Source organism: Eucalyptus grandis, chromosome 1 (genome assembly GCF_016545825.1).
Source record: "Eucalyptus grandis isolate ANBG69807.140 chromosome 1, ASM1654582v1, whole genome shotgun sequence".
Classification (NCBI taxonomy): Eukaryota; Viridiplantae; Streptophyta; class Magnoliopsida; order Myrtales; family Myrtaceae; genus Eucalyptus; species Eucalyptus grandis.
The window spans coordinates 47,992,552-48,020,307 of NC_052612.1; the positions used below are offsets into that span (position 1 = coordinate 47,992,552).

Here is a 27,756-nt window from a genome sequence, read left to right on the forward strand (position 1 = left end):
TGGATAAGTTTTAGACTTGCATCCTATGCCTCATCCTATTATAATTGATTTTCCTTTTTTGGACCCCGTACACTACCCGTTTTGCATTGGAACCTATTTTGGAACCTACTCTATTTTCTCAATCTGATTCTATGGTCTACCATGTTTGCACGGGAACCTATTTTGATATCCTATACGACTTTGAGTTTTATGTAAATACGCGAAAAAACAACAATGTAATTCTCATAATTTATATTGAAACATTAAGCACACGTAATGAATATTTTGACTAAACGAAAAATTAAGGATCCATAAGGCTTAAAAAAAAATCTAACTCACTTTACTCAATTTGCGCTACATCAATGATGGTGGCAAGCCCTGTGACAACAAGACGAGAGGTGAGCTAGGTTGCATTCTTGCAAGCTGCGGCATCAATGGTGGCTGGACATATAGAGAGAGACTAAGATAGAGGGGCAACCGAGAAGAAGGCAGATTGCGCGAAGAGAGAGAGAGAGGCCACTAGGTTTTTTTTTTATTTTTTTTTTAACAGTAGTAAAAATCGATTCCAAAACCAATCCAATCGATCCGATTCCTGGGTGCCTTTACTTGGAATCGAGAACCTGGATCGGCTTTCAACCGATTCCCAAAAAATGGAACCTGTTTTTGAACCAATTCAAATAAGAACCTATTTCCATACTTATTTTCTGAGTGATCCGAATCCGATTCTTATATAAACTCAGTCTGGTTGCACATCCCTAATTATGGATTTTTAGCGTGAAATTTGAAATCGGACTTTCTAAAGTGGCTAAGCACCCGTGAATTGTCTAAATAATTTCTTTAATTAATTAGCATTTCACTCTAAATATATAATTTAAAAAAGCAACTATTTGTTCAAAGTTCAGGCGTCATCGTAAGATCTCCAATTGAAAAATCTACAAAATCATAAGAATGATTTTAGACATGTGGAGGGACATAAGGTTTTAGAACGAGAGATGGGATGGGCCCTTAGAGCTCATCAGAAGCCCATAAGTTCACGAGGCCCATCGTGTAGCCTCGATCGGAGACGGTTTGGGAGCGGAACCGATGGGCTTGTTTTCTCCGTCGGAGGCTCCGAGATCCTCTCCCCTCAACCCAGCTCCGCTCTCTCGCCTTCCCGCGGCTCGCTACCCCGAATCGCCGCCGACCTCCGCCGTCGCCGCCGCGAGCTCGCCGGTCGGCGGTCCGAAACCGAGGTGAGCGTCGCTTCCACACTCTGCGCTCGGGCTTTCTAGCGTTCGCGAATTGCTTTGTTGAAGAATCATGGATCGGCTCTGCTGTCTTGTCGCCTGGCTCATCGCTCGTCGCCGTTGCCGTCGTCGCTGTCGTCGTTTGCAGGTACAATTTGTCCCCGCGGGAGCACGTGATCGGGAAAGCACCCTCGTCGCGCGCTGAATGATTTTGTTCAGGCGCGTGGTGACGTCCGCCATGAATGCCGTTTGCTTCCAGAGGACCTTCGCCGCCGCGGCGTCGCCGCTGGTCCCGGTACAACTCCCCTCGCGCATGTGAGATCCTCTTCCACCGCTCCGAGCCCGATAGAGCTGAAAACTCTTTAGGCGCCTCCGCTTTGGAGGCGTCACTGATAACTATACCCCAGGACATTGTCGGTACATGCTGTAGAAATGAGAATGCAGTTTGTGGCATTCTGTCTTATTCTGGTGAACTATAACCTTATGAATTAGCACCTTCATTATGCGTTCCTTAATTACATTGGAGGCCTTGAGATGTCGACTGTGTATGCAATTTGTAGAAATGGGAATACGATTTGTGCGGCATACCCTTTTTTTTTCATTGTGAATTATGGTTTTTATATCTGAATAATATTATGATCGAGCCAGTCAGGAATTCCTCCGCTTCTTTTTTTGATAGGGAGGCACATCTCTGGTATGTCGTGCCCGATGAAGTAAAAAGCTCATCCCTTTTACACGATTATTTCGATATTTTATCACCATGTGAGAAGGAGAATGTTTCCCGCAAGCGGGGGGAGCAGCTCCAGAAGGCAGCTTTGCTGGCCCGTGCCCTTGTTCGAACGACCATTGCAAGATGTAAGCTCTTTGCTACCGATTCTTTATTTGCCCTCGTCTCGTCTGCAGCTCTCTATCAGTTGCAATCGGTGTCGGTGAATCCAATCAACTTTTTGCCAGTAGAGAACTTTTACTTTACTTGTTTAATGCTTTTTTGTGGAGATTGTTTATTTCTATGCTGCTACAACTAGAGTTTTTATTTTCGTGTTGTAGTCGCATAGTTAGGTTCTGATCTTCTTCATTTAGTAATGGGTCGAGGTAATGCGATGAATTTAAGCAGTAAGTTTTTATATTAGATCAGATTAATGGCCAAGTTGATCCAAGATCCTTGAAGTTTAAGAAGAACATCCATGGAAAACCCGAGGTGAGTTTGTACTTCAATGGCTAGAGATTTTAACCTTTGTTGCAGCAACTTGTTTGGTGATTTTCTATACCCTGTGGTAGTTGGAGTGGAATGACAATCCATGCCAGAGTGCGTCAAGGCTACAATTTAACATCTCACACACTTCTTCTCTTATACTTTGCGGAGTAACTGTTGATTCACTGGTTGGTATTCTCTTAAACTCGCAAAGCAATTATAAGTTTCTGCTTCATCTTAAGTTTCTTTGATATTCCACTGATGATATTGATTCCCTGCAACTTGCTCTTCTAATTTGTAGATTGGTGTTGATCTTGAAGAAAAGCAAAGGAAATTGAAGAACGATATTTTAGCCTTTGCTAGGAGGTACTTTACTCCGCATGAAGTGAAATTTTTGAGTTCAATTTCAGACCCTGGAGTTCAGCATCAGTATTTTGTGAAATTATGGACTCTAAAGGTACACAGATCCTCTATATAATTGGAAGGTCATAATGGATTCTTAAGATACTTTAAAATGATCATCTGCTTCCGATTCTTTTTCTTTTTCTGTTCATTACTTCTAGTTTAATTTTGTGCCATGTGGCCTTCAACTGAGATTATAGTTGTATCTGTGATGCATTTTCTTCTCTTCTTTTTTTCTGTCCTTCTAAAGGCAACATGCACCTCCTTTCTGTGTTGTTTACTATTGCTTTTGCCTGGAAAATTAGTTGTTGGTGAATTGGTAATAATTTGTGAATATATACTGTATTTGATGCTTCTGTGTTATTCTGACGTAAGGTGTGAAGTTTTGAAGAAACTGCGTATGCAAATGTTACTTCAAAAAGAATTGTTGCGAATGCTCCTGATCAGATTATTGACTTGGTGCTGAGGACATAATCATGTCGCTTTTATGAATATAATACTAAGTTTCACAAGGCTTAAGTAGCCTTTTCTTAAAAATCTTCGATTTATATGAATTTCTTCTCCAGGAATCTTATGTTAAAGCACTGGGAAGAGGCTTTTCTGGACTACCTTTCAAAATGTTTACCATACAGTTTGGGAATGCAGAAAAGGGAGACTCTTGTATATCTGGTGAAACAAATAACGAGGTATGAAAAGGAGAAGTATTATGGAACTGCCACCTCCTTTCAGCTTTCTGCTTTGAATTTCACTCACAGATTTGCACTACCCATCGTAATTCTTGTCTCCCATCCATGGCCTAAATCTGTACATTCTGCTGCAAGTCGCATATCTGGAATGCTTTTCTCCATTTTCTTACGGTATAGCTGCTGAAATTACCTGTTTTCCTTGTGTTCCTGTTGAGAACTCAAATTTTGTTATTACAGGACTATGGCAAACGCAATAGCAATATAGAAAATACTTTTGATGAGCTTCTCATGCACTACATTTCATGCCTTGAGATTCATTCTTCTATTTGCTCATTTGAAATTATTCTTCTAATATACTTCAACCAGTATGCTTTACATAAACCGTCTGAAAATGTTCTCATGCATGTTTTTCCTTATTTATTTGGATGGCCGTGGTGGGGTGTTGATCTGGTTTATATGAAATGAATAAATCTCTCTATAACATGACTTCCTGATTTGATTATATCCTACTCTGCTCATTTTCATCTCTACGATTCATCAAATGAAGACCGTTCTTTGTGAAACCTACATTTAACTTTACAATATGCTCAGGGTGAGATAATTGTGAAATCTCTTGAGCACGTTAACAGCGTCAGCAGCAATTGGCAGTTTGCTCTGCTGGAATTGGCAGGCTCTCACTATGCCGCCATCTGCATGGAAAAGGATGAAGCCGTTGAAGGTAAGATCGTAATTCTCTTTGTTCAGCTAGGGGTTAAATGCAGGTCTTTGTCACGAGTAGGACTAAATAATAGTCGTAATGGTCAATATTTGCTGTTGTTTACAGGCAGAGTGCCTACTCCTATGAAGTTAACCGTGAGGAAAACAATACCATACATGCGAGATGAATTTATTTCTGGACCTGATGCCGTTGTAATAAGTGGCTTGACTTGAGGACTGATAATTTGTGCCTTCAGTTAACATTTGTTGCTACTCATGCTGCGCTGCAATGGTTGACAGCAAGAATCTCACTACTGTGGGCGTCAAATCCATAGTCCGTCTGATGTTCTTGATCCGCTTAAGAATAGAAGTGTATTGATATACCAAAGATTTTGCGAGAGTGTGGAAGGATGTATGCTCCCGTGTATCGAACGTGAACGGTTAAGCACGATATTACAAATCAATTACTAATTGCATTAACGAAGAAGAGAAGGCCAAATATAGAGTTTATGTTTCTTCATGCCTAACTCACTTAAAAAGCACAAACTTTAGTTCGGGTTGCAATTTCAGTCCCAAACTTTTTGTCATTAAAAAACTTTAATTCTCTGACGGTATCTAAAGTCTGGCTCTGGTCAATTTATCGTTCAATGATGCTGTAAAAAATCCGACTGCATTTCACGTGTACTTGGCGATTCACGATTCACACTGTATTGACATTCCACCGACTGTGTTGACATTTCACGCTTAAGAGTTAATTTGACTCAGATTGACAAACCTAATTTCCTTAGCATTTTCTCTCCTCCTCTCTCTGTCGCCGCCAGCGGTTGTGCCACCTCCCCATCCCGTCAGCCCTGACTTGGTGTACTCCTGCCGTCGCCCATCGCCTCACATCCCTGTTGGCCCGCATGAGCTCAGTCACTCGTGACAGCCACCCATTGCGGCCTTGGGTGATACCAGATCCAGGATTGCCCAAGGACGACAATGCCGGCACTCGGCTCGGCATCTTGGATCCAATGTGTTGAGCTCGGATCCGGCTAACAAACTGACTATGCATTTAAGCAGCAGCTTCTGAAGAAAATCCATCAGAAACCAGTCTACAGCTATTCCCTTCAAAATCTCCAAAATCAGGGAAGTTCTTTTCCTCCAACTGAAGCAGAGACACAAGGATTGAAGGGAGAGATAGAAAGGCTTAATAGCGACAAGGAATCAGTTGAGTTGGGGCATCAGCAATGCAGGAATATGAGCCAACTATTTCCGATCAAAATTCTCAATAATCTTGGAAGTTCCATTCCATAAGACACTGCCAAATTACCAACTCGAAAGAACCTTGAAAGTCTCCTGCACTCAGGTTTGACAAAAAGCTGCCTTGTCTTTCCTAGCTCGTGTTTTCTTCTGAGTAACATTTCATCACTTCACCAATAATCTCGGCAAGAGCAGACGCCACCCTCGAAATGGTGGAAGCGAGTCGCATCTCTGACAACAAATTGACGATCTACTGCCTTGCTTACCAACTTTATAAACAAGTGACAATCTTCACAAACCCTGAGATTCTTAATCACAACGATCTCCCTCCCAAGCTGCTTCGAATTCAAGAGTGCGAATGCAATCGCCAACTTCTCACTGTGGACCCCGTGCCAGACAACCGTTCATCGTCTCTTCTTTCCAGATAACTCTTGTCCAAATTGTGATTCTCCTTTAACCAATCCTCGAGTTCGTTCAACATCCTGTATATTTCTTTCGTCTGAGGATGACATCTATCCCCTGCTAAGAAGAGATGAACTTTCCCTCTGTGTTCTACATAGCTACAGCCAGGCTCCTTTTTGAGTTTCCGCTCCCTCATCATCATCCGGACCCTGAGTATGCCATCCATGTTGTTAGCCTCGTTGTAGGTGTTCGACAATAAAACATAGTAGCCGATATTGGTAGGCTCAAGTTCAATGACGCGTTCGAAGGCCAATTCTGCTAACTCGACATTTTTGTGGATTTTACAAGCGCCCAACAGAGCACCCCAGACCGCACCATCAGGATGTACTCGCATCGTATGGATGAGATCGAGGGCTTTCTGTAGCTGACCTGCCCGACCTAGAAGATCCACCATGCAAGAATAGTGCTCTGGACCAGGCTGCAACAGAAACTTCTTTTCCATCGCATTAAAGTACTTCAAACCCTCATCAGTCAACCCTGCATGGCTACATGCGGACAGAACACTAACAAATGCTGCTCCATCGGGCCTTATTCCTGCTTGCAGCATCTGTTCAAAGAGATTGACTGCAAGTTCTCCTTGTCCGTGCATCCCATATCCACCTATGATAGCTGTCCAAGAAACAACAGTTTTCTCGGGCATGGCATCAAAGACGGCCCAAGCCTTTGCCAATTTGCCGCACCTGGCATACATGTTGACAAGCGCATTATCTAAGAACGGGTTGGAGTTAAAACCGCTCAACTCTATCTGCCTTTCTACTTGGCAGCCAATGTGGTAAGCACCGAGGAGAGCACAGGACGACAGAACTCCGACAAGAGTCACAGAGTCCGGTCGAATCCCACACGACTTCATCTCCCGGTAAAGGTCCAAAACATGACTAGCATGTCCATGCTGCGCATATCCAGAAATCATTGCATTCCATGTGATCAAACCCTTACAACTGATCGAGTCGAACAAAACCCGGGCATCCTCCACCGACCCGCATTTGACATACATGGTCAGCAAACAATTCCCAACCGACGAATCGCGGTCCAAGCCAAGCTTCACGCAGCAGCAATGCAGACACGTCCCGACGCCCAAATGCACCGGGAGGGAACAAACAGGGATCAAACCCAACATGGTGACCGAGTTAGCCGACACGCCCATCTCCCTCATCCGGCGAAACAACGAAACCGCATCCGAGAACCGGGAATTCGACGTGTACCCAGACACCAGAGCGTTGTAACAAACGGTGAGGCGTCTCGACTGGGGACAATGATCGAACACCTTGCCGGCGTCGTCAATGAGGGAGCAGTGGGCGTACATGGAGATGAGGGAAGTCAGCACGAAGGGCTCGACCTCGCACCCGGCCTTGAGGGCGTGCGCGTGGAGCTGGGCGCCGGCGGCGGGGAGCGAGAGGGAGGCGCAGGACTTGAGCGCGAAGGGGAAGGTGAAGGCGTTGGGGGAGGCCCCGGAGCGGAGCATCTGGCGGTACAGGGCGAGGGCCTCGCGGAAGCGGGAGTGCTTGGAGAGCTCTCGCAAGCGGGTGTTCCATGGGGCGGTCGGGGCGGCCGGGCCGGTGTGGATGCGAGCGGGTTTGACGGCGGCGGAGGTGGCGGGAGGAGGCGGGGCGCGGCGGCGGAGGAGGCTCTTCTTCTTGGCGCATTGCGTTAGCATAACAGTGCGAGTCGACTCTTCAAACTCGGGTCGAGTTCCAATCGAGGCAATGCGGGTCCGACGCGCGGTGAAACGAGGAGGGATAATGCAAATGCCAGGGAAGATTAAAATTAAAAAAGAACCCTGAAATAATGCCAATTTCTCGAAATTCACCCAAAAAATGGATTTTATCTCAAAATAACCCCTCAAGTGGGCAACTTCGTCTCGATAGAGCTGATTCGATGTGATTTTAAATCCGTCCCTATATATTTTTAAAAAAATTCAAAACAATTGTTTTGTAATTTTTGGGCTTGATCCCATTTTTCTGTAAAAAAAAGTTGAGAAGATCTAATATATAATCAGAAAGATACTTTTGGCCTTGCCTTAGTATTTTCCTATGTCCCTACTAAAACAAATGAGGAGCTAATGCAAAGGATAAAATCATAAGTAAACATGGTTTTTAGTAGTACATAACTTCCATGTATTGGTGACTCCATTGATTTCAACTCCCACACGGTTTCATTGCTTATCGAATTTAAGAAAGGGAATCGTTCTCTATTGCTATGTAATCGAATTTTCACATCTTAAAAAAGGACAAATTGTGCAATCATGCAATGCGGGTTTCAATACCAATAATTACATTATGTCTCATGAAGTTTTATTATGAAGAATATACTTTTCTTTCGAAATTATATTGATCATCGTAACTCACAAATTCTAATTTAGATGTATACCGATAATTTGTTTTTGAAAGGCATGTAAAATTGCAAATCATGACTCTTGGACTAATGACTTCTATCCATGTAAGCGACTCTTATATCAATGGCACTCCCTTATTGAAATTTCAACCATAAAAATGAAGCTTGTTTTCTTTTGTATCATATCAATGGAGCATTTTTAATTTTTAATAATGACATAAATGGTTATGCAATGTAGTCTTTTTTTTTTTTTTTTACATATCTAATTTAGTCCATAAATTATATGAAATGTCCAATGTTGTTTGGGACAATTTAACCATTTTTATATAATTTAGAGACTATTTTGAATATGCATCAAAATTTTATGGATCATATTAGATAAATTAAAAATTAAAAAATCACATTTCACATTAAGTTAAAGTCCACAAACTACATTGAACAAAATAAAGTTTATGGACCCAAGCAAAGTTTAAGAACTATTCACGTCATTATCTCTTTTATAAATAATGTGATTGGTAATAATTGAGGAACCGGTATGGCCAAATGAGATTAAGAATTTTCTCTAGCCTCAAAACTATTATCCTTATGGACATGAAAATATACCGAGTACCGGTAAACTCGCGAGCCGTTGGAAACGCCCGGTCAGCTGACGAACTCCCCAAGTCAACATTTTCAACGGCCGCGATCTCGCGAAGCAAACTGATGTCGTGGGACGCGAAACACCGCGTCGCCAGGCAGCAACGAGATAGAACATAACGGATTTCCAGTGGATAACACGGCACACTGCACAGTCGAAGAAGCAAGCAACGAACCAACGAAGCGGCAAAACGAGCTTCGCTCCGGGAGCAAGAGCAAGACCTCCGGCGGCGATGGAGGCCGTGCACATCTCTTCCGCCGCTTCCCGCCACTTCGCCGCCGCCGGCGCCACCGCGCAATCTCACTCGGCGAGCAGAGGCCTCCACTCTTCCAAATGCGCGAGCCGATCGCCCAAACTCTGCACTTCCTGGACCGGCCTCGGCACTTCGGCTTCGCTGCGTTCGAAAAATATCTTCGCCGTAAGTTTGTTGCTCGCGCGGCTGGCTCGATCGTGTTCGGGATTAGCTAGGAAGTGGCGTTGGGAAATTGTCTTTGGCGCGATCTTTCTTGTGGAAGCTGCTTAATTTGTTCTCAAGAGTGAACTAACTGGTGTGAGCTAGTAGTAGAGTAGTTATCTTTGCCGCGAGTCGGTTCTGATGCTGCGTGAACTGCCGTACCGATTCTTGGTCGCTGTTTGGCCGTTGAGCAAAATTGACGTGGAACCTGTTTGGCTTGTTTGGAGAGAGGAAAATTGACAACTATGGTGTTGGTTAACTTTGCTTTCGCAATTTTTCAGTGGCAGGAGTAGGGATTTTTGGGGAATTTCTTGGGGCATGAATGAGGGATTGGATTGGTTTTGGTTTTGGTCCTGTTTCTAATAGCTGTTTTCAATTGCATACAGAGGGAGATATGGGCATTGGTGAACTCAAAGAGCGTCACTGTCAGGAGACATATGCGGAATGTTGTTCGAGCTGAAATGTTTGGGCAGTTAACGGGTGGCCTTGAAGCAGCCTGGAACAAGCTCAAAGGAGAAGGTTGGATTTGTTTATTTTCCTCGCATTTTGGATATCGCCATTGGCTTGTTGCATATTGCTGTATTGGATCAAACTTGCTTGGCCAGAAGAGGATGCGGTTAGGCTTGCTGTCAACGATTGGACACTTGTGTGGAATATACAATCTAGACATTTACTTATCTCACCATGTTGTTTAAGCATTTCAATCTTGAACTTGACATCGCTTGCTATCTTTAGCAGCTTTTCTTATCACTAAATCAATCCCAAGTGACATACAATAGAAAGATTAAGCAATTTGATAGAATTTTGAGGAGAGGGGGTTGCTGCTGAAGTGTGCTTGTAGTTGAGGTATGGTTTTCTTGAGCAGAATCTAAAGGACCATTGGTGGTAGCAGCCAGTGGAGAGAAGGCTCATAACATCTCTGCAATATTTTGCTACACCTTGAGCAAATTCCTGGTGGTACTCCCCATCAAGAACTTTTACCGAAATTGCGAGGACTCCAGAATATGATGTTATATAATTTTGCATGAGAAAATATAAAGGACAATGTAGTTGTTTTAAATGTGTATAGGGAGCACTTTCATTTCCTGATCTGAACGTCTTACGTTTCTCTCTCATCATTCACATCTCTGCTCTTATTATTTTTGCTGCTTTAGTGCAAGACACAATGATCTGTAATTTTTCCTGCTGGTTCCAATTAATTAAATCCGATTGTCGCTAAAGTTGTTGGTAAAAGAGCATATTGTTAATATTGAGATTATAGGCTTAGTGTTAAGCCTTGTGCAATTACATAAATAACCCTAAATTGCTAACACAATAGAATTATAAGTAATAAACCGAAAAGAAATAAGAAATTTCCAAAGGCATGTAGTGATCTGATGCCATATAGTTGCTCACATTTTAACTGAAGCTACCAATTTCCCCATCTCCATCTTCTTGTTACCATGCAGCTGCATAGTCATTGAGTATATTCTACAAAGACTATTAGTCAGTATGAGTGTGGGGTATTACCTGAAAATCATACAAATTGCAGATGAATGAAATCACCTTTCAGCAAGAATAATGTGTGTGGATTGTAGTTTTCTACCAACGTAAAACACTATAGCATATAGGATTTTCCTTTTCTATAGTTTGAGTTTCTGTAATATTTCTCAGTCAATGTTGACCTTTCAGCCCAGAAAAAAGAAAAAAAAATCATGACTTTGATTCCAAGTACTGTGAGATCCAATTGAAGATTTTACATTTTATTGGGTTGACTAAATGAGATCTGATGCACGAAGGGAATTGTTCCGTATCCAAGCAAAATGTTGTCTTCAATTGTTTTCTCACTTATAGCTCTCTCTCTCTCTCTCTCGTACCTTTCTTTTATACTGACCATACCATGGCAATTTTATTGTAGAAACTTTGACAAAAGAAAACATTGTTGAACCCATGCGGGATATAAGAAGAGCACTTCTAGAAGCAGATGTGAGTGTGTTCATTTGTTAGCTTGAACTGAATTTTGTTCTTTGGAAGCAAGACGCATAACTGTTGCATCTTATATTCACAGGTAAGCCTTCCAGTTGTTAGAAGGTTTGTGCAAGCTGTCAGTGACCAAGCTGTTGGTGTCGGCCTTATCCGTGGAGTAAAGCCAGATCAACAACTGGTCAAGGTAGGATATCTATATTGTTTATGAAAATGTACTGGTTATTAAGTTGAAAGAAAAGTGAGCTTAGTTATATCTTTATTTCAGCTACTAATGAAAAACCTTTGCAAATATAGAATAGAAAGAAGAGGAAACAGAAAAAAATAATGTCATCATATATATTTTTCCTAAATTTTGGGAACATTTGCTAGCCTATTCTGTTCTCACAAGCTTTTTGTTAAGTTTTTCTTTTGGCACAAAAAAAACTGATATATCTCTTGTATGATAAGACTCTTAGTTTCTCTCAAAGATCCAGAATTTCATCAGAGCTAAGCTGTCACTCTAATAAGGTTATGAGAATAATGTATAATGCTTGATGAAAGATGACATTTTATGATGACTGCGAAGGACACAACTAAGAATCATTATCTTCTTCAGATTGTCCATGATGAGCTTGTCAAATTAATGGGTGGAGAGGTTTCTGAACTGGCATTTGCGAAATCTGGCCCCACTGTAATACTGTTGGCTGGTTTACAAGGAGTTGGAAAGACCACTGTATGTGCCAAATTGGCTTACTATCTAAAGAAAGTGGTATCTCTCTCTCTCTCTCTCTCTCTCTCTCTCACATATCACTGTGTTGGCTGTTGCTTCCATGCAGTTATGGGGCAGTATTCCACGGATTTGCTCAGATGATTAACAATTCTTTGGTTGCAGGGGAAGAGTTGCATGCTGGTTGCTGGAGATGTATACAGACCTGCTGCTATTGACCAACTTGTCATTTTGGGTCAGCAGGTACCAAATTCTCATTTGTGTTCTATTTAACTGCCAAGTAAATATAAGAGCTTTGTTGTTCAATTTTTTATTTTATTTTTTAGTTCTTGTACCTTTATCATGGACCTATGTTTTTTTGTTGTGGTCTATGAACGGTGCTACTATGCTGCTTGTAGTTTTGTTGTGTTGAAAGCATGAGATTACGCTTTTAACTATTGGAGAAGCAACCTAGCCTTCACATAGATAGGTGCTTTCCTGGTGGGCAAATTGACAGATGTTCCTGATTTCCTTCTTCAAGATGACAGACTTAGTAATTACTTGAAATGATGTTCATAAATCCTAAAGTTGAGTTGAAAAACGTATGGCAAGTCTGAAACTCTCGGAAGATTCAGTGTAGTGCTTCTTAGGCAGCATCTCATAAATTCCAACTAATATTGCCATTAATTTTGAGTCTATTCATAAGTTATTTTTAAGGGAAAAGACATGCTGTCTACTTGTTCTTTTGTAAAAGAGCATGTGATAAGTAAAGAAAGATCCTCATTATCTTCTTATAACTAGATGGGTTTATAATCAATAATCATGCCAGTTCTTTTTAAGGACTAGCAAAAGACTAGGTAAGCTGGCATGCATGGCAAAGAGTACCGTCATCATGACTGGTATCACAATGATCCTTGAGGAAGTCTTAAGTTGTCAAAGCAGTAATATTTTGACTTCTGCCAATCCAAATTAAGAGTTAATATGGAAATCTATTGCATCCTTCTATCTACTAATGTGGATCTTTATACAGGTAGATGTGCCAGTTTATTCTGCAGGAACTGAAGTTAAACCTTCAGAAATTGCTAGGCAAGGTCTAGAAAAAGCTAAAAAGCAGAACATAGATGTGGTTATAGTGGACACCGCTGGCAGACTTCAGGTGCTGTTCTTTATGCATAACCAATCATATATGACTATATACTGGGTACTATTTAAACGAAAATTTGGATACTGATTTGTATGTTGGCATGTCTTTACCTTCTCTTTCTAACAAATAGATAGACAAAGCGATGATGGATGAGTTGAAAGAAGTGAAGCGTGCACTAAATCCGACGGAAGTGTTGCTTGTTGTGGATGCAATGACTGGACAAGAAGCTGCAGGTGTCCAAACCTTCTGACATTTTAAAATTTACTGTGCCATCTCAATTGCAATGGATTTTATAGATGTCTGATTTCATTATATGAACGCTGATCTATCACATTGGGGTGTCTTAGTTTTCAAGACGTGCATTGTTTTCCTGCTGCTGTTGTGTTTGCTAGTTAGAGGACAATCCTTATATTGTAATGACTTATTAAAAGAAACGAAGTTGTTAAATCATTTTATGTGGTTTCATCTCTCTCTTTCTTATGCAGCCCTGGTCACAACATTCAATCTTGAGATAGGGATTACTGGTGCCATTTTGACGAAATTAGATGGAGATTCCAGAGGAGGCGCAGCCTTGAGTGTCAAAGAGGTTTGTCTTCACCAATTTTCTCTTTCTTATAATATAATATCACAGCATATGACGATCTGCCCTTTAAAGTCATATGACTTCACGAGCTTTTACTTTTCTAAGCACATTTGGTGTGGCACAGCCCCGCAAAAGTTAGAATCACATGCCTGTCAGAGGCAGTTCAGTTCCCTTTGCAGTTTCTACAGCTTTGTTTCTCTTGACTCTTCTATTGAGGCCAAAGTTCCTCTGGTAAAATACGATATGTCCATGGCCATCGTGGTTGGGACTAGGAGCATTTTGTCTTAAAACTGTGCATACCACACTGACTTGTTTTTCCCAACAGAACTGTTTCAACATGAAACAATCACGTTCAAAAGTTTGAAGAAAAACTATCTAGAATTTTGAAGTACAATGACAAGAAATCCACTCATATCCTCTTCTTTCTTGGAGGAACTCTTTTTGATTGGATGATATGCCAATGCACTTGTTTTACTTAGCCTCAGGAATTCTAGTTTTCATGTATTTCAATACTCCTTGTGTAATTCGGTGGCTCCTCATCTGTACCTTTCTCTTTTTCCTGTATTCTTGCCATGATAGAATTAAAAGTCTGAAATGCATGATATTTCCGTCACATAAAATTGGTATTGTTCAACAAAAATATTTCTGTCTACTGATGAAGTAAGTTTCCTGCAAACTCTCATTTCAGAAGTGTATTGATGATACTTGGATGGTGGCAGGTCTCTGGAAAACCAATCAAACTTGTGGGACGGGGAGAGCGTCTAGAAGATCTAGAACCTTTCTATCCAGATCGTATGGCAGGGCGTATATTAGGAATGGGAGATGTTCTGTCATTCGTAGAGAAGGCTCAAGAAGTTGTGAGTTTCAAATAACACTTTCTATTTGCGTGATATTCATCAAGACTATATTGGAGGAGAAGTACCAAAATATCTGAGGATCTGTCCCAGAAATGATGCGTTTGGTGCTGCGTCCTCTTCCTTCATCCTACATGTTATGCTTTCTCTATAAAACTACTAGGTTCTCTTAATTTGGGTCTAACTATTTGGTTTGGTAGATGCGTCAAGAAGATGCTGAAGAATTGCAAAAGAAGATAATGAGTGCAAAGTTTGACTTCAATGATTTCCTGAAGCAAACTCGTGCTGTTGCACGAATGGGTTCGATGACCAGGGTCATAGGGATGATTCCTGGCATGGGAAAGGTATGACGAATTGTGTATTTACTGTATCTTTTTGGCCGAGATTAATGGTATATCAGGGATTCCCCTAGGAAAATATCATTTTATGTGGAAACTGAAGATATTGGTTGAGTATCGAGTTGTAGAAGGATTCATATAGCCAAAATGGCATGTAAGGATGAAAATTATTCAGCACTATGGAATAAAAGGATCCATTAGCTCATCCCACTTTGGGGGACAAGGATTAGGTTGTACATTATGGAAAAATTGCAGAAAAGTGTGATGGACCTTTTTAATTCATCAGAAAGTTCTTGACAGTTTTGCTAGAAGTGAAATGTTATTCTTTGGTTCTTAAATCAGAGGAAAAGGAAACAATTTGGAAAATATTTTCTTTTACCTCAACTTTGGCTGTGGAGAAAACAATAAAAGAATGTAGAATGTAGTGAGATATCTTATAGTGGATTGAATAGCTTCTCCTGAACCAAATGGCTTGTCGGTTTTGATCCTTCTTCTTTCCATTTAAAACCACGACTACAATGCTTGATCAGATATTACCTAATACATTGCTCTGTTCCTGATTCTAATATCTGGATAGAAGCTCAACTAAATACTTGGAACCAAACAGGTCACTCCTGCACAAGTTCGAGAAGCAGAGAAGAACTTAAAGGTTATGGAGGGAATGATTGAAGCAATGACTCCTGGTTTGTACTTTTTCTTCTGATAAATCTCAATTGATCCCACTTTATAGATAACCATTAGATTTTCTGGAAGTACTTCAATACATGTAGGATTATATGAGGATGTTAGGGTAGAATCAATTTTTTTGGCCAAAAGGGAAGTAGCAATTTTGAGGACAATAAACAGAACACAGAAACTGCGAGAAGCGGCAATTGCAAAGCTGCGGTGACTTAGTCATATTTTCTTGAACACGGTAGTTTGTAGGGCTTTCTTCAATTATACTGGAGCTTTGTGTGTTCTTCATTTCTATCATGGTAAATCAGCATATATCAGCAATTCTAAGTTAAATTGCACTTGATTCTGTCATGCCACCAGCCCCCGATAGTTTCATCAATTGATCTCCCTTGCATGTGATGTGGACCATGTCGCTCTCTGTGGAATGGCAACCATCACGCAGTTTGGACTCCATTTCTCTTAGTATACTTTTGTTTAGTGGTCAACTTGAAGCTGTCAATCTTGTTCATATGATCAGTGAAACTCAAATAGATTCAGTGTGAATATTGTCGTGGTCAAGCTGATCATAGAAGTCATCCTCTCAGAAGAATAATTTCATTTCTCTATCATTTACTGAAACGGGTTCTGTCAAAGGTTGCTGATTATTCTGTCTTCTTTTAGAGGAAAGGGAGAAGCCTGAGCTTCTAGCTGAATCTCAGGTCAGGAGGAAAAGAATCGCTCAAGAATCTGGAAAAACAGAGCAACAGGTAATTGTGATTGCTTCTGGAAGTTATGTTTGATGCAGCAATCTCACATACCTTATGAAGTATTGTACTTTCCCTTGAATTTGTAATTTATCCATGCTTACTAAAACAAATGAAATCAACATTAGGTGAGTCAACTTGTTGCTCAACTCTTTCAAATGCGCGTACGGATGAAGAATTTGATGGGCATAATGGAAGGTGGATCCATTCCTGCACTGAACAATCTGGAGGAGGCACTTAAATCTGAAGAAAAGGTGACCTAACTTTGTTTTAGGGGCACTAATGGTTGATTGTATTGCCTTCTGGACTGTTTGGTCTCTGCTGCTCAAATTTGAGATGCTTGCTATGCAGAACCTGGACTTGTATGGTTAAGCATGTCTGTGGCCAGTGGTTTTGCGTTTGACCATGTTGAGAATCTGTTTCCATAGCATTACATTTGAAGTAATAATGACAAGTATACTTGCTTCTGCAAGCCTGTAACTTGAGGCGTCATATGACCTGTCTAAGTGTCATTGCTTTTCCCTAAAAGATTGTTAGTCTCTTCTTTTCAGCTTTCTTATTAGTTATCTGAATGTGATTCTAGGCTCCCCCTGGGACTGCAAGGAGAAGGAGAAAATCGGAATCAAGGAGGAAATTCGCGGACTCAGCATCAACAAGACCTGGGCCTCGCGGGTTTGGGGCCAAGTAAATTTCATTGTCATAGCTCACATGGCTACCCAGATTCAGTTTTGAGCAAGTCAAAGAAATGGTTCACGGTGTCGCTCCTAAAACTGCCATTGCCGGCATGGAATGAGGATGGCTCTCAGGACAAGTAGTCATATTTAAACGAGCAGCTGTAATACGGTTTTATCTTGAGAGTTTCCCGAGCTGTTATTGTATCCTCACATCGAATGATTTTACTCATAAATTTTTAGCAACTGGGCGGTTTATCTAACGTGTAAAAATGCGTAAAAAGAGGTCTTTTTGATAACATCAACTCCTCACTGTAGTGCGTTGTCTCAGGTTTCCCATGGCGTGCTGAGTTTGGGGTTTATTTAAAGTCTGACATCGTGAGTCTTAAGTAAACTGTGTACTACGCACAATCTCCTGGCGCACGTACCCATGATTGATAAAAAAGCAAAAAAAGAAAGAGAGCAGTGAGAAAAGTTTTTGAAAAGCTTGGGGTTTGAAACGAAAGAAAACCCTCTGCTTACCTGAGTTGCCTCGGACAGCGAGGATACCCTGACCCTATCATGCACTGTGCAAAGGTCACTAGGACAAACTAATTTCTAGAATTCCATGCATATGGTGATCAAAATACAAGGATGAAGAAGGAATGGCTTGTTTTTATTTGAATACGATAATCTCGGATTCTCGACCCAAGGAAATAGAAGTGCGAGAGGAACAGCAAAAGGCACGCGGTGTAGTTGTTACCGCAATGCAGGCTGCGAGGGGTGCGATAAATCAGGGGCAACGACACAAACGATGGTAAATAATGCTCCCTCTTTTGCTTGCTCTACCATTTGCAAACATTCCATATATCCGTTGCATAGAGTACTCTGTTCCCAAATTATTCTTAATTTCATAAATGTATCATTAACAAATATAATCAGAAAACTTAGAAAACTTAATAAACACATTCGAAGAGTAATCATCTAATTTTCCAAATTACCAATTACACACTTCATGAGGAAAAAAATCAATAGTAATGTTCTCTAGAATAAAACATTTCTTCAAAAAAAAAAAGGTAGAAAAGTGAATTGCCGGAAGTCATGTGCTCGAGCCTCGAAGTGAGGAAACTGCGATTTGCACGAGGGGAAAAAATAGCCGGCGAACTCACTGGTATATATATGCCGTTGCCTTTCCCGCGCTCCCTAACTTCCTCATTTCACCATGACCTCCTATCTCCTCACAGCTCCACACCTCTCCTCCTCTCCACCCTGCAAACTTCACCTCCGATCGACGCGCCTCCGCCTCCGCCTCGCCGTCGGCACCCCTCGCCTCAACGCCGGAACCCTTGCCGCCGCCGATTCAGTCGATCGCCGCCCTCCGTCGCCGAAACCCCCTCCCCTTCGCCTCCCCAAATCCCTTCCACTCCGGTCCCTCAAGCCCTACCTCCTCTCCCAGTCCGGGCCCGTCCTCCTCGGCTGGCTCTGCGGCGCGGTCTCCGCGCTCTCTCTCTCCAAGCTCGTCCCCCGGATCGGGAAGTTCTCCTCCGACTTTGCTGGCGCCGATGTTTTCAGATTGAGGGGCGAGGGCTTCGCGCTGGGAGTTTTGTTGCTGGCTCGGGCCGTGTCGAGCTACCTGCAGCACGCGTTTCTATGGGACGCTGCGCTGAATGCCGTGTACAGGGTTCGCGTGGATGCGTTCGAGAGGGTTCTCGAGAGGGACTTGGGGTTCTTTGAAGGCGGGGGTGGGGTTTCTGCTGGGGACATTGCGTATCGGATCACGGCCGAGGCTTCTGATGTAGCTGACACGATTTATGCTCTTCTCAATGTAAGTAATGCTGTGGTGATGCTTGTGCTAATACTTGCTAATTAACTTATGATGAACGGAATGAGTAGGTTTGGGGGCTAGATTTTTGTTTGGGCAGAGAAGGTGATTGCCATTTGTGTGGCGAATAGAGAAACTGTAAGGTTTTGGATAAGTCAAGGAAGACTGGTAGAAAATTGGATGGGCGCTGACAATGTAGGTTTGGTTTTCTTTTCTATGCTCGGTAAGATAGGGATGAGTTGGTAATGATGAAGTAATTCAAGAATGCTGAAGGTTGCCGATTTACGTGCTTTTATTGCTTTCTTTTTCTTGTTGTAGACTATAGTACCCAGCACTCTTCAGCTATCTGCAATGGCAATGCAAATGTTGACTATCAGCCCTGCCCTCTCTCTTATTTCTGCTGTGGTGGGTGAGAATTTTTTCAGAAAATTTCTAATTTTACACTTGCTGATTTTGTACTATATTGACGTAGTCATGTTTGGTTGTAGATAATTCCATGTGTGGCTCTTGTAATTGCCTTTCTAGGAGAAAGGCTGCGCAAGATATCTAAGAAGGCAAATCTCAGCATTGCTGCTCTCTCTGCCTACTTGAACGAGGTATCCTCATGGCATAACTTAAATTTTACATGTGACAAACCTAAAGAATGCTGAGAAGTAAAATTTATATCTGTCTATTGTGAGAGTGACCTACTTAGAATAATTCGGCACAAGTTGTTGCCTTCTTGAAAATGCCGTTTCTAGCGTAGATTATGTTTGGCTTTTGGATCACTTGGAAGTAAGGGAACAACAGAGTTTTGCAAGAAATGATAAGACTTTTTTCTGTGTGGATACCTTTTTGACAACATTAAGATTCTGGTTGTCGAAAGCTTAATTTCTTATGTTCCCTTCAGTTTTGATTTCTGAGCTGTAGTACAGGTATATAGAGGGCTGTCAGCTATTTGGTGCGTCTGGATGCAATTGTTGTTTGAACTCCATGTGTGCTTCCATGTTTTCAATGATGATGCTTACTAGCTGTTACACTCACCATGCTTGTGGCTCAGGTTCTCCCTGCTATTGTTTTTGTGAAAGCAAACAATGCAGAAGCATGTGAGATTGCTAGATTCAAGAGGCTTGCTCGTGTTGATCTCTCTGAACGTTTGAAAAAAAGGAAAATGAAGGCCCTCATTCCTCAGATTATACAGTCAATTTATATGGGAGCTTTATTCATTTTTTGTGCCGGATCTTTGTTACTTTCAAAAGGCTCTTTCAATGGATGTAGCATGGTTTCTTTTGTCACATCATTGGTTCTCATTATTGAACCGATCCAGGTGAGATATCGGGAATCAGCCACTCATATGCTCGTTTCCTTTGCAATTTCTGTTGTTCACATGGTTTTCATGTTTAAATATTCCATGCATCTAATTACAAGTTCTCTGACCTCATATATTTGAAAAAGTGATCTTCCAGCTTTTGTTTTCTGCATCAATATTTTATGACTAAACTAGTTTCACTAATATCTGTGCATCACTTGCCATTGCTCTTTATACCCCCCTTAAATTAATGTTATCTATTGTTGTTATCTCTGCTAAAGTGCTGTTCAACCTTTTAGCAGCTATCCTAAGCTATCAATCTGAAAATAAAGAATACCACAGGATGTTGGAAAAGCATACAATGAACTGAAGCAAGGAGAACCAGCTATTGAGCGCTTGTTTGAGTTGGGGAGGTTCAAAGCCAAGGTACAGTCTGGGGTTTGTAAGTGATACTTTGATCTTTTAAATGAAGACTTTTAGGAAGTAATTGGAGAGTAAGAATCTGGAGCACACAATGAAATGGTTATGCCTCCTCATTGGTTTTAGTACTTTTTAAAGTGTGTTTTTATGTCAGGCCAGCTGGAAATCCTGGCACTTGCTTCATCTGAATAGCTTTTCTCTTGAAAGCTGGGATAAGGTGTATATGCTTCAATAATATTATGCATGTCTGATCAATTGCACTAATTTAGAAAAATGTCTGATCTCTTTTATGGCGTGTGCCCCTTCTCTTTTGATAAATAGTAATTTTAGGCACAATCAAGCACACAAGGCATAGTGCACAGTCAAACAGAAAGATTAAGAAAGATAGTTAGCTCAGAGTACATGGGAACTCATTTTCGAAAGGCTCTGTAAAATTAATCTTCAACTCATGGATTTTCTGAACTCCCTGAAAAAGCTCATACTTCATGTAAACATTTCTACTTAATGCAATCTGGCACAGGCTTTCCTTATTTTTACGAGTGATGTGATTTGGCCAATAACTGGGAGAATTTTTCAATAGTTGGAGAAAAAGCATTTGATGCAGTAGTCACAATTTATTTGATGGCACAAACCATGGGAATCTCCTCCTTGTAAATCTAGCAAAAAATTTTATATGCAATTAAAAGTCCATTTATGATTGATTGCACGATTGAACTAGCTTTTACTTCTGAAAAGTCAAGTAATAAGCCTTGGCAACATCATAAACATTTAAGATTCCTTTTGCAGAACTTTGTGGTTGGCAAGATCTTTGTGATTTAATTCTCTTTTGATATTTTCTTCCCTTTGGTATGCTTAGATGATGTCTAATTATTTACCTTGTAAATTTGGAGAACAGGTTATGGAGAAACCAGATGCGATCCATCTAGATAATATGGCTGGAGAATTGAAATTTTGCCACGTCTCTTTTAGGTATAGTGACAAAATGCCACTTGTTTTAGATAGGCTGGACCTCCATATCAAGGCTGGAGAGACAGTTGCCCTTGTTGGTCCCTCTGGAGGAGGAAAGACAACGCTAGTGAAACTGCTTCTTCGCTCTATGATCCCTCATCTGGTTGGCCACTACTTTAGATGAAGTTCTATCTATGTTGACAAAGTGAATGTTTTGATGATGAGCTGTGTTCTTCATTATACTCATTTTTATCACTATGTAATCTTATTCAGTTTTCATGTTAACAGGTTGTATTTGTGTCGACAACTACAATATACAGAACATTCAATTGAAATCATTGAGGAGACATGTCTGTCTTGTTTCTCAAGATATTGTAAGTAATTGGTGATAGAAGGTTTATTTTATATGTACTCAGTAGTGTCTTTGTTCACATAAATAAGTCTTATATTTTTTAGCTAGAGCTTCCACACTTTGTACTTGATAATACCCCGCTTCTCTGTAAGTGAAGTGGAGAGGATATTCCTCTGCTTGCCTTTTTTATATTATTATAGTCATCAAGGATGAGGTGACTGTTATAGGGGTTAGTCAGATGAAAAATGGTCTATTTCTTAGAAAATTAACATGGGTTTGTCTAGCTCCATGGCGTAGTGCTGGCTACTTTATTGATCTATCTGTGTGTGTGTGTGTTTTGGTCCCTTTCTCTCCTTGTTTTTATGTTTTTAATTGTCTCCATCTTAAGGATGGCAAACTTGACTAACCTTCACACATGTCCAGACTCTTTTCTCAGGAACAGTAGCCGAAAATATTGGGTACAGAGATTTGATGAATGGTATCAACATGGATAGAGTGGAGCTTGCGGGACAACTTGCAAATGCTGATGAGTTCATTAAAAAGCTTCCTGAGGATTATAACACAAATATTGGACCTAGGGGATCAGTTCTGAGTGGTGGTCAGAAGCAAAGGTGATGCTTATGTCAATAAGTCACCTCTGTTGTTGAATTAAATGACTGGCAACAGGAATGTAGTTTATCGCGTCATGGCAAATTCAAAGTAGTTAGTAAAAGAGTCTAAGCTGCCATGTTTCATTAGCTTTTCCTTATTTTAAGTGCAGATTGGCTATAGCAAGGGCAGTCTATCAGGATCCCTCCATATTGATCTTGGATGAAGCAACTTCTGCATTGGATAGTAGGTCTGAGCTATTGGTGAGACAAGCCCTGCAACGGTTGATGGAAAACTCGTACTGTGAGTCCTATATCTAATTTTATTTCTCCAAGTTTTTCTTTTAACAGGGATGTATCCGGATGTTCTCAGATTATCAGAGCCATTTGTCAAGTATGTCACCATTTTTATCCTAGGCTTCGTAGAACTTATACGACATGCGTGCTTATGAGATTCCTGCTTGTCTGGTTTTTAGTCTTGTGACTTTTGAAGCTGGACAGTGCCTATTACTTTCCTTATGTCAGAACACTAGTTGTAAGTACAACGCACACTGCACATTAAGGTCCTTATAGAAAGTGGCGCCTCAATATCGACTCTTACTTGATTTGGTTGGCGAACATTAATTAGTGTTGGATGCTATATGGGGTCCCTCTGTAGGCTTTGCTACAGAAAGAGTCCAGCCTGTTGTCTACTAAACTTCTCATTACTTCTCTGAACAAAAGCATGTCTAAGCTGTAATTAAATCATATATAGGGTATATCCTTGCAGAGACGGGTTTCATTAGCGAGTGCCTAAAACCAGCAATCATGTCAGTGGAAGCTCAGTTTCCCCTCATAAAGAGTTCTGGTGGCTTGGTAGAATTGTCTAGTTAACTTGGAATCATTCTAATGGCCCAGAGTTGTTACAGTTGTAGAAGGTTGAGTTGGCCAACAAGCTTTCATATTGGCAAATGGTAAAGATGCTTGTCGACATGGTAGTCTTTGCTGGTTTGACCAATTCATGCGAACAACTTGAGTTCCAAGCTTCAAGTTTACCTCTTCCCTTCAACACACAACACCCCCCACCCCCCAAAAAAAAAAAAAAAAAAAGCCCACCAATACTAAGAATGGTAAATAAATAAATTTGGTCATTTCTTTATTTCGGCATAAAAAATGTTTCCTTGTTTTTGGTGTTAGTATTGAATTTTTCCGTTCAGCTCGTCCAAGTTTTACTCCTTTTCTATGGTGATAGTGATACTATTGGGCCACCGTCCCAGTTGCTAAGTCAGTTTAATGTCAATACTTGATAGGTGTTGGTGATTGCTCATCGCCTGGAAACAGTTCTCATGGCTAACAGAATATTCACTCTAAATGATGGGAGGCTACAAGAGCTGACTCGATCATCTCTTTTGGGTGGTCACCTAAACTCTCTAGAATCAGAAGGTCTTGTGATATAATGTAATTCTCTGGGCAACAACTATGAAGGTGCACAGAAATGGTGCTGGTGTCAAAAATTGCATACAGCAAAGATGCCGGGATTCTGTTGTTCTTGTTGGTTAGTGGAAGGAGTTGGAGATTTCTTTCGGCAAAGCAGACTGAAAAGATATAGCACATGCTTATCAGCATTGAGTTATGCTGTGCATAAAATGGAAGCAGTGTAGCCACATTATTGAGACAAGGTACATCATTTGTTTTATTCTTGAATTTTCCTTTCCCAGAGGAAAAAGTGTACTGCTCGAACTGTTCAGAGTTGCTCTGTTGAAGTTCACGTGTCATCATATTCATACCTATCCATGAAAGTAATTGTACAGATGTGTACTCATTTTTGTACAGAAGTGCACTCATTTAGCTTCGCACCATCATCTTTATCGGAAAATTAGAGGATCCCAGACATCTGCTATACAGGTTAACATTCTGAAAGTGTGAGCTTTGCTGAGCCTTAGGGCATTTGTCTACAAGAGTAACCTTTTGCGGTTAACAATCATGTACAAAGAGCCAACTATCCTTTTGCCTTTCGACTGTAACTTGGACTGACAATCTCCATGGTACTTGATAGTGCTAAGGTAGCTTACCGAGTATCAAAAGTGAAATCTCTCTACTTTTAGCTTATACAAGACCACTTAATTTCACGGTCGCATAAGCCTTAGGGCATTTGTCTACAAGAGTAACCTTTTGCGGTTAACAATCATGTACAAAGAGCCAACTATCCTTTTGCCTTTTGCTGAGCCTTAGGGCATTTGTCTACAAGAGTAACCTTTTGCGGTTAACAATCATGTACAAAGAGCCAACTATCCTTTTGCCTTTCGACTGTAACTTGACTGACAATCTCCATGGTACTTGATAGTGCTAAGGTAGCTTACCGAGTATCAAAAGTGAAATCTCTCTACTTTTAGCTTATACAAGACCACTTAATTTCACGGTCGCATAAGCGACCTTCTTTTATTAAAAGCTGAACAAACAAGTAATAGAAGAGAGGAGAGAGCCCTCTAAGCACCCAAACTATGCCTCAAACTCTCTAACATGCCCATGAATAAGAAGGTGCTTATTGCTTATTGCTCGAAGACAAGGGTCCCATTTGCATGTGGGACAGGTATCCGTTCTTGCGCGCTACTGATCGTCTGTTGTCCACGAACCTGGGAACTGGCTTCGAGTTGTCATCGAAATTCTGGTTTTAGTGTTCATTTTCTGACTATAGATAGAGCGGGAATTACTGACCTTTACAGCTTGTCAATAAAGCACTTCCACTTTTTGACTTCCTCAACTTGCTTCCCTTGCCACCACTCGCCCTCGGGATCTCTTGGCCAATGTTTAGGCAGCAAATAACAGAGACATGAAAGGAGTTTTCATCTTGATACGTAAGATGTCTAGCCCGAACGAATTAGTTGGTAATAGAAATATTAGAAAAAGCCACGGACGATACTGCAGCAGATTGATTTCGAAGCCCTCCAAAGAAGGCAATAACTGGATCAATATCAGAACAAGACCTTGACTTTGAATCTAGATGATTAACTGCGCGATTTGCCCGGCCCGGGAAGGGGAGAGTGGCTGAGTGGTCAAAAGCACTGGTTTGAAGACGCTTGACCAGCGGGAGACGGTGCCTGAATAATGGTCTTTCTGGGAATTGAGAATTGAGGAGTCACTCCTTGCTCTTGTTTCGGTTTAAGCTGATTGACGTCACCATAACTTCATTGCGCTGTAAACTGCTCAGGACTCCCCGTGGTTTAGTCAAGTAAGCCCCTTGCCCAGCTTTCTTGGCAACGAGGCAACAACTCCTTCAGACGGGAGCTCTTCCAACCGTCACCTCTGGTAGAGTTTCTTGGCACTCGAGGTTGAGCTCGAAAAAATGAAGTGCGGGTTTTGGATGGGCAAGATAATGAAAATGTATCAGATTGCAGCTCTTGCAAAAACCCCTCCTTGGCCTCGGGGAGTGGCCAGCAGCACAGAACTCAAACTAATCAAATGGCATAAGAGGGCTTTCCTTTGTTAGGAATGCACAGACAACGTTCCAGAACTTCCAACCATAGAAAATGCAGCAGGAGATCAACTTTTTGGAAGCCCCTCATAACAGCAAGCTGTTACATTGAGAATGGTTGCAGAGAAATAAGCTGTTACATTGAGAATGGTTGCAGAGAAATAAACAAACTTCCATATCATCTATTGAAAGAGCCTTCAAGATGACCATAATCTCTTGCAATCAAAAGATTGTTACATCAGATGGTAATATAGAAAGAATCTGCAATCGAAACGATTAGCAAAACAGGAGGGACTCCTCAAGAACACACTCGCATCCCAACCAACCCCCACACTTCCTACCCCCTAATTCAGTCTTTACATCAGATGGAACAAGATCAGAAAATCAAGAAAAGAAAAACCCCAAAACAGAATTAGCTAGATGAATCCAATCCAGCTCAAATCAACTGCAAATGGGGCAATGAATCAAACCATTCTCATTGCACTCCCCACACCTGACAGCCTTCTTCTGTTCCTCATCAAAGACCTTGCAACTCCCACTGCATTCCATGCACATCACAAACCTCACTCCCCCACACCCTTCACAGCAACCCATTGAAGTCCTTGGAATGCCATCGAGCAGAACCCCAAGTTTCCCTTCCTCCTCCAGCTTCACCACCTCATCAGCTCCTCCAATCAGCCTCCCCTTCACAAACACCACCGGCACCTTCACCTCCTTCGACCCCACCAGCTTCCTCAGCTCCTCCTTATACCCCGAGTCCATGAACACGTCCCTCTCCAGCATCTGCACGCAGTGCGACTCCATCGCCGACCTCACGGCGTTGCAGTCCTCGAACGTCTTCCTGATTCCTCTCAGCGTGGTGGTGTATATGACCACCGCATTGTCTCCACTGGGCGGGCATTTTTGCTGGAACGTTCGGAGGACGGACTCGGGGTCCTTGAAATTTCTCTTTTTCCTGATCTTGGCTGACGGCGAAATCATCTTCTTGATATGCTCTTCGCCTTGAGACAGCTCTTTCTCGTACGAATCCAGCAGCGCCGGATCGAACAGAGGGCCAAGACTCCGCCGGGACGTGACCCCGTGATCACTCCCGAAGCTGTTCCTCTTCCCTCCAAATGGAATCCCAACGGTCGAAATTCTCAGATTCTTCGCTGCTCTGCACGAACTCTCCAACGACTTGTGCGATCTCAAGGCCTCTTTTGGGGTGACGTCGGATCTCCCCGCGACCCGGTTCGACCCATTTCCTGCGCTTCCCCTGTTTTCCTTGCCTCCATAGGTGTTCGCCTTCCTCGGAGAGCCAATCTGGTTCATGAACCTGAGCGGGGTCTTCACGCCGATGCCCGTGAGGCCTTGGAGCAATCCTCGTGGCCTCGGGCTCGGGGTCTTCCTGTCCCGGTCCGCCGGCGCCGTTGCTCCGTCCTCCTCGAGGCCTTCCATGAGCTCCCACGCATTGATGACTTCAGGGGGTTCCTCCCCGCTGCCGCGAGCCGGCGACCCGCCCTTCAATCTCTTGCTCTGCGCAGCGACTTCTCCTCGCTGCAGCGGCGACGGCAACCCTCGCTCCTCGCTGTCCAGCCTGAGGACCCCATAAGTGCTGGAGGTGAGGGAGACCACGTGGTCGGGCACGGGGGCAGCGCGGGTCGCGTGGCGGCCGCCATCATCGGAGACGGCCTGCCCGTGACCGTGACCGTGGCGAGGACGATGCTGGCGATCCTCGCGTTCCCGTTCTTTCCGGACGTGCTTGGAAGAGACGCAGCCCATTGCTCCTCTCTCTGCAATCTTCTCTGGCTTCGAGTTCGTGAGTGGGTTTTGTTCAAGGTGTCTTTTTTTTTTTTTTTTTTTTTTTGGGTTGGGATGGTAACCGTTGGCCTGTCCGAAAACGGGCCCCAACGGTCGAAAATTCGAATGCGGGCGGAGGATTAAATGAAAATGTTAAAACAGGAG

The 27,756-nt window shown here is 42.0% G+C and overlaps 5 protein-coding genes across 8 annotated transcripts; 3 read left to right on the forward strand and 2 right to left on the reverse strand.

The window, feature by feature from the left end:
* The first annotated feature begins 1,089 nt into the window (after positions 1-1,089).
* LOC104447728 (4'-phosphopantetheinyl transferase HetI) lies at positions 1,090-4,536 on the forward strand. 4 transcript variants are annotated; one of them, XM_010061443.3, is made up of 9 exons: positions 1,090-1,211; positions 1,354-1,500; positions 1,885-2,060; positions 2,336-2,403; positions 2,484-2,585; positions 2,699-2,854; positions 3,366-3,485; positions 4,077-4,203; positions 4,309-4,536. In XM_010061443.3, the coding sequence occupies exons 2-9, from the start codon at positions 1,448-1,450 to the stop codon at positions 4,413-4,415; spliced, it is 909 nt and encodes a 302-aa protein (XP_010059745.2). In that variant the 5' UTR covers positions 1,090-1,211; positions 1,354-1,447; the 3' UTR covers positions 4,416-4,536. The 4 variants fall into 4 exon arrangements, with proteins under 4 accessions (XP_010059745.2, XP_039157916.1, XP_039157926.1 ...); XM_039301982.1 differs by lacking the exon at positions 1,090-1,211 and having other exon boundaries at positions 1,360-1,520; XM_039301992.1 differs by lacking the exon at positions 1,090-1,211 and having other exon boundaries at positions 1,360-1,520; positions 2,341-2,403.
* Positions 4,537-4,634: 98 nt separating this feature from the next.
* Positions 4,635-7,581, reverse strand: LOC104447744 (putative pentatricopeptide repeat-containing protein At3g11460, mitochondrial). The gene is given in 2 exon segments (XM_010061449.3): positions 4,635-5,811; positions 5,814-7,581. Coding segments are annotated over 2 exon segments (1,944 nt in total). The 5' UTR covers positions 7,540-7,581; the 3' UTR covers positions 4,635-5,593.
* A 1,398-nt stretch (positions 7,582-8,979) lies between these two features.
* LOC104447746 (signal recognition particle 54 kDa protein, chloroplastic) lies at positions 8,980-17,264 on the forward strand. Its single transcript, XM_010061450.3, has 15 exons — positions 8,980-9,271; positions 9,694-9,826; positions 11,205-11,272; positions 11,355-11,456; positions 11,868-12,020; positions 12,144-12,221; positions 12,988-13,113; positions 13,232-13,334; positions 13,587-13,687; positions 14,404-14,541; positions 14,739-14,882; positions 15,484-15,559; positions 16,212-16,297; positions 16,423-16,548; positions 16,878-17,264. Exons 1-15 carry the CDS (start codon positions 9,086-9,088, stop codon positions 16,980-16,982), a joined length of 1,725 nt encoding a protein of 574 aa, XP_010059752.2. The 5' UTR covers positions 8,980-9,085; the 3' UTR covers positions 16,983-17,264.
* An 802-nt stretch (positions 17,265-18,066) lies between these two features.
* Positions 18,067-24,233, forward strand: LOC104447752 (ABC transporter B family member 29, chloroplastic). The gene is given in 11 exon segments (XM_010061460.3): positions 18,067-18,769; positions 19,085-19,171; positions 19,255-19,362; positions 19,806-20,072; positions 20,397-20,480; positions 21,370-21,562; positions 21,565-21,585; positions 21,711-21,796; positions 22,198-22,385; positions 22,535-22,665; positions 23,651-24,233. Coding segments are annotated over 11 exon segments (1,812 nt in total). The 5' UTR covers positions 18,067-18,166; the 3' UTR covers positions 23,695-24,233.
* Positions 24,234-25,941: 1,708 nt separating this feature from the next.
* LOC104447759 (uncharacterized protein At3g28850) lies at positions 25,942-27,611 on the reverse strand. Its single transcript, XM_010061470.3, has one exon. It carries the CDS (start codon positions 27,571-27,573, stop codon positions 26,254-26,256), a length of 1,320 nt encoding a protein of 439 aa, XP_010059772.2. The 5' UTR covers positions 27,574-27,611; the 3' UTR covers positions 25,942-26,253.
* Between the last annotated feature and the right edge of the window lie 145 nt (positions 27,612-27,756).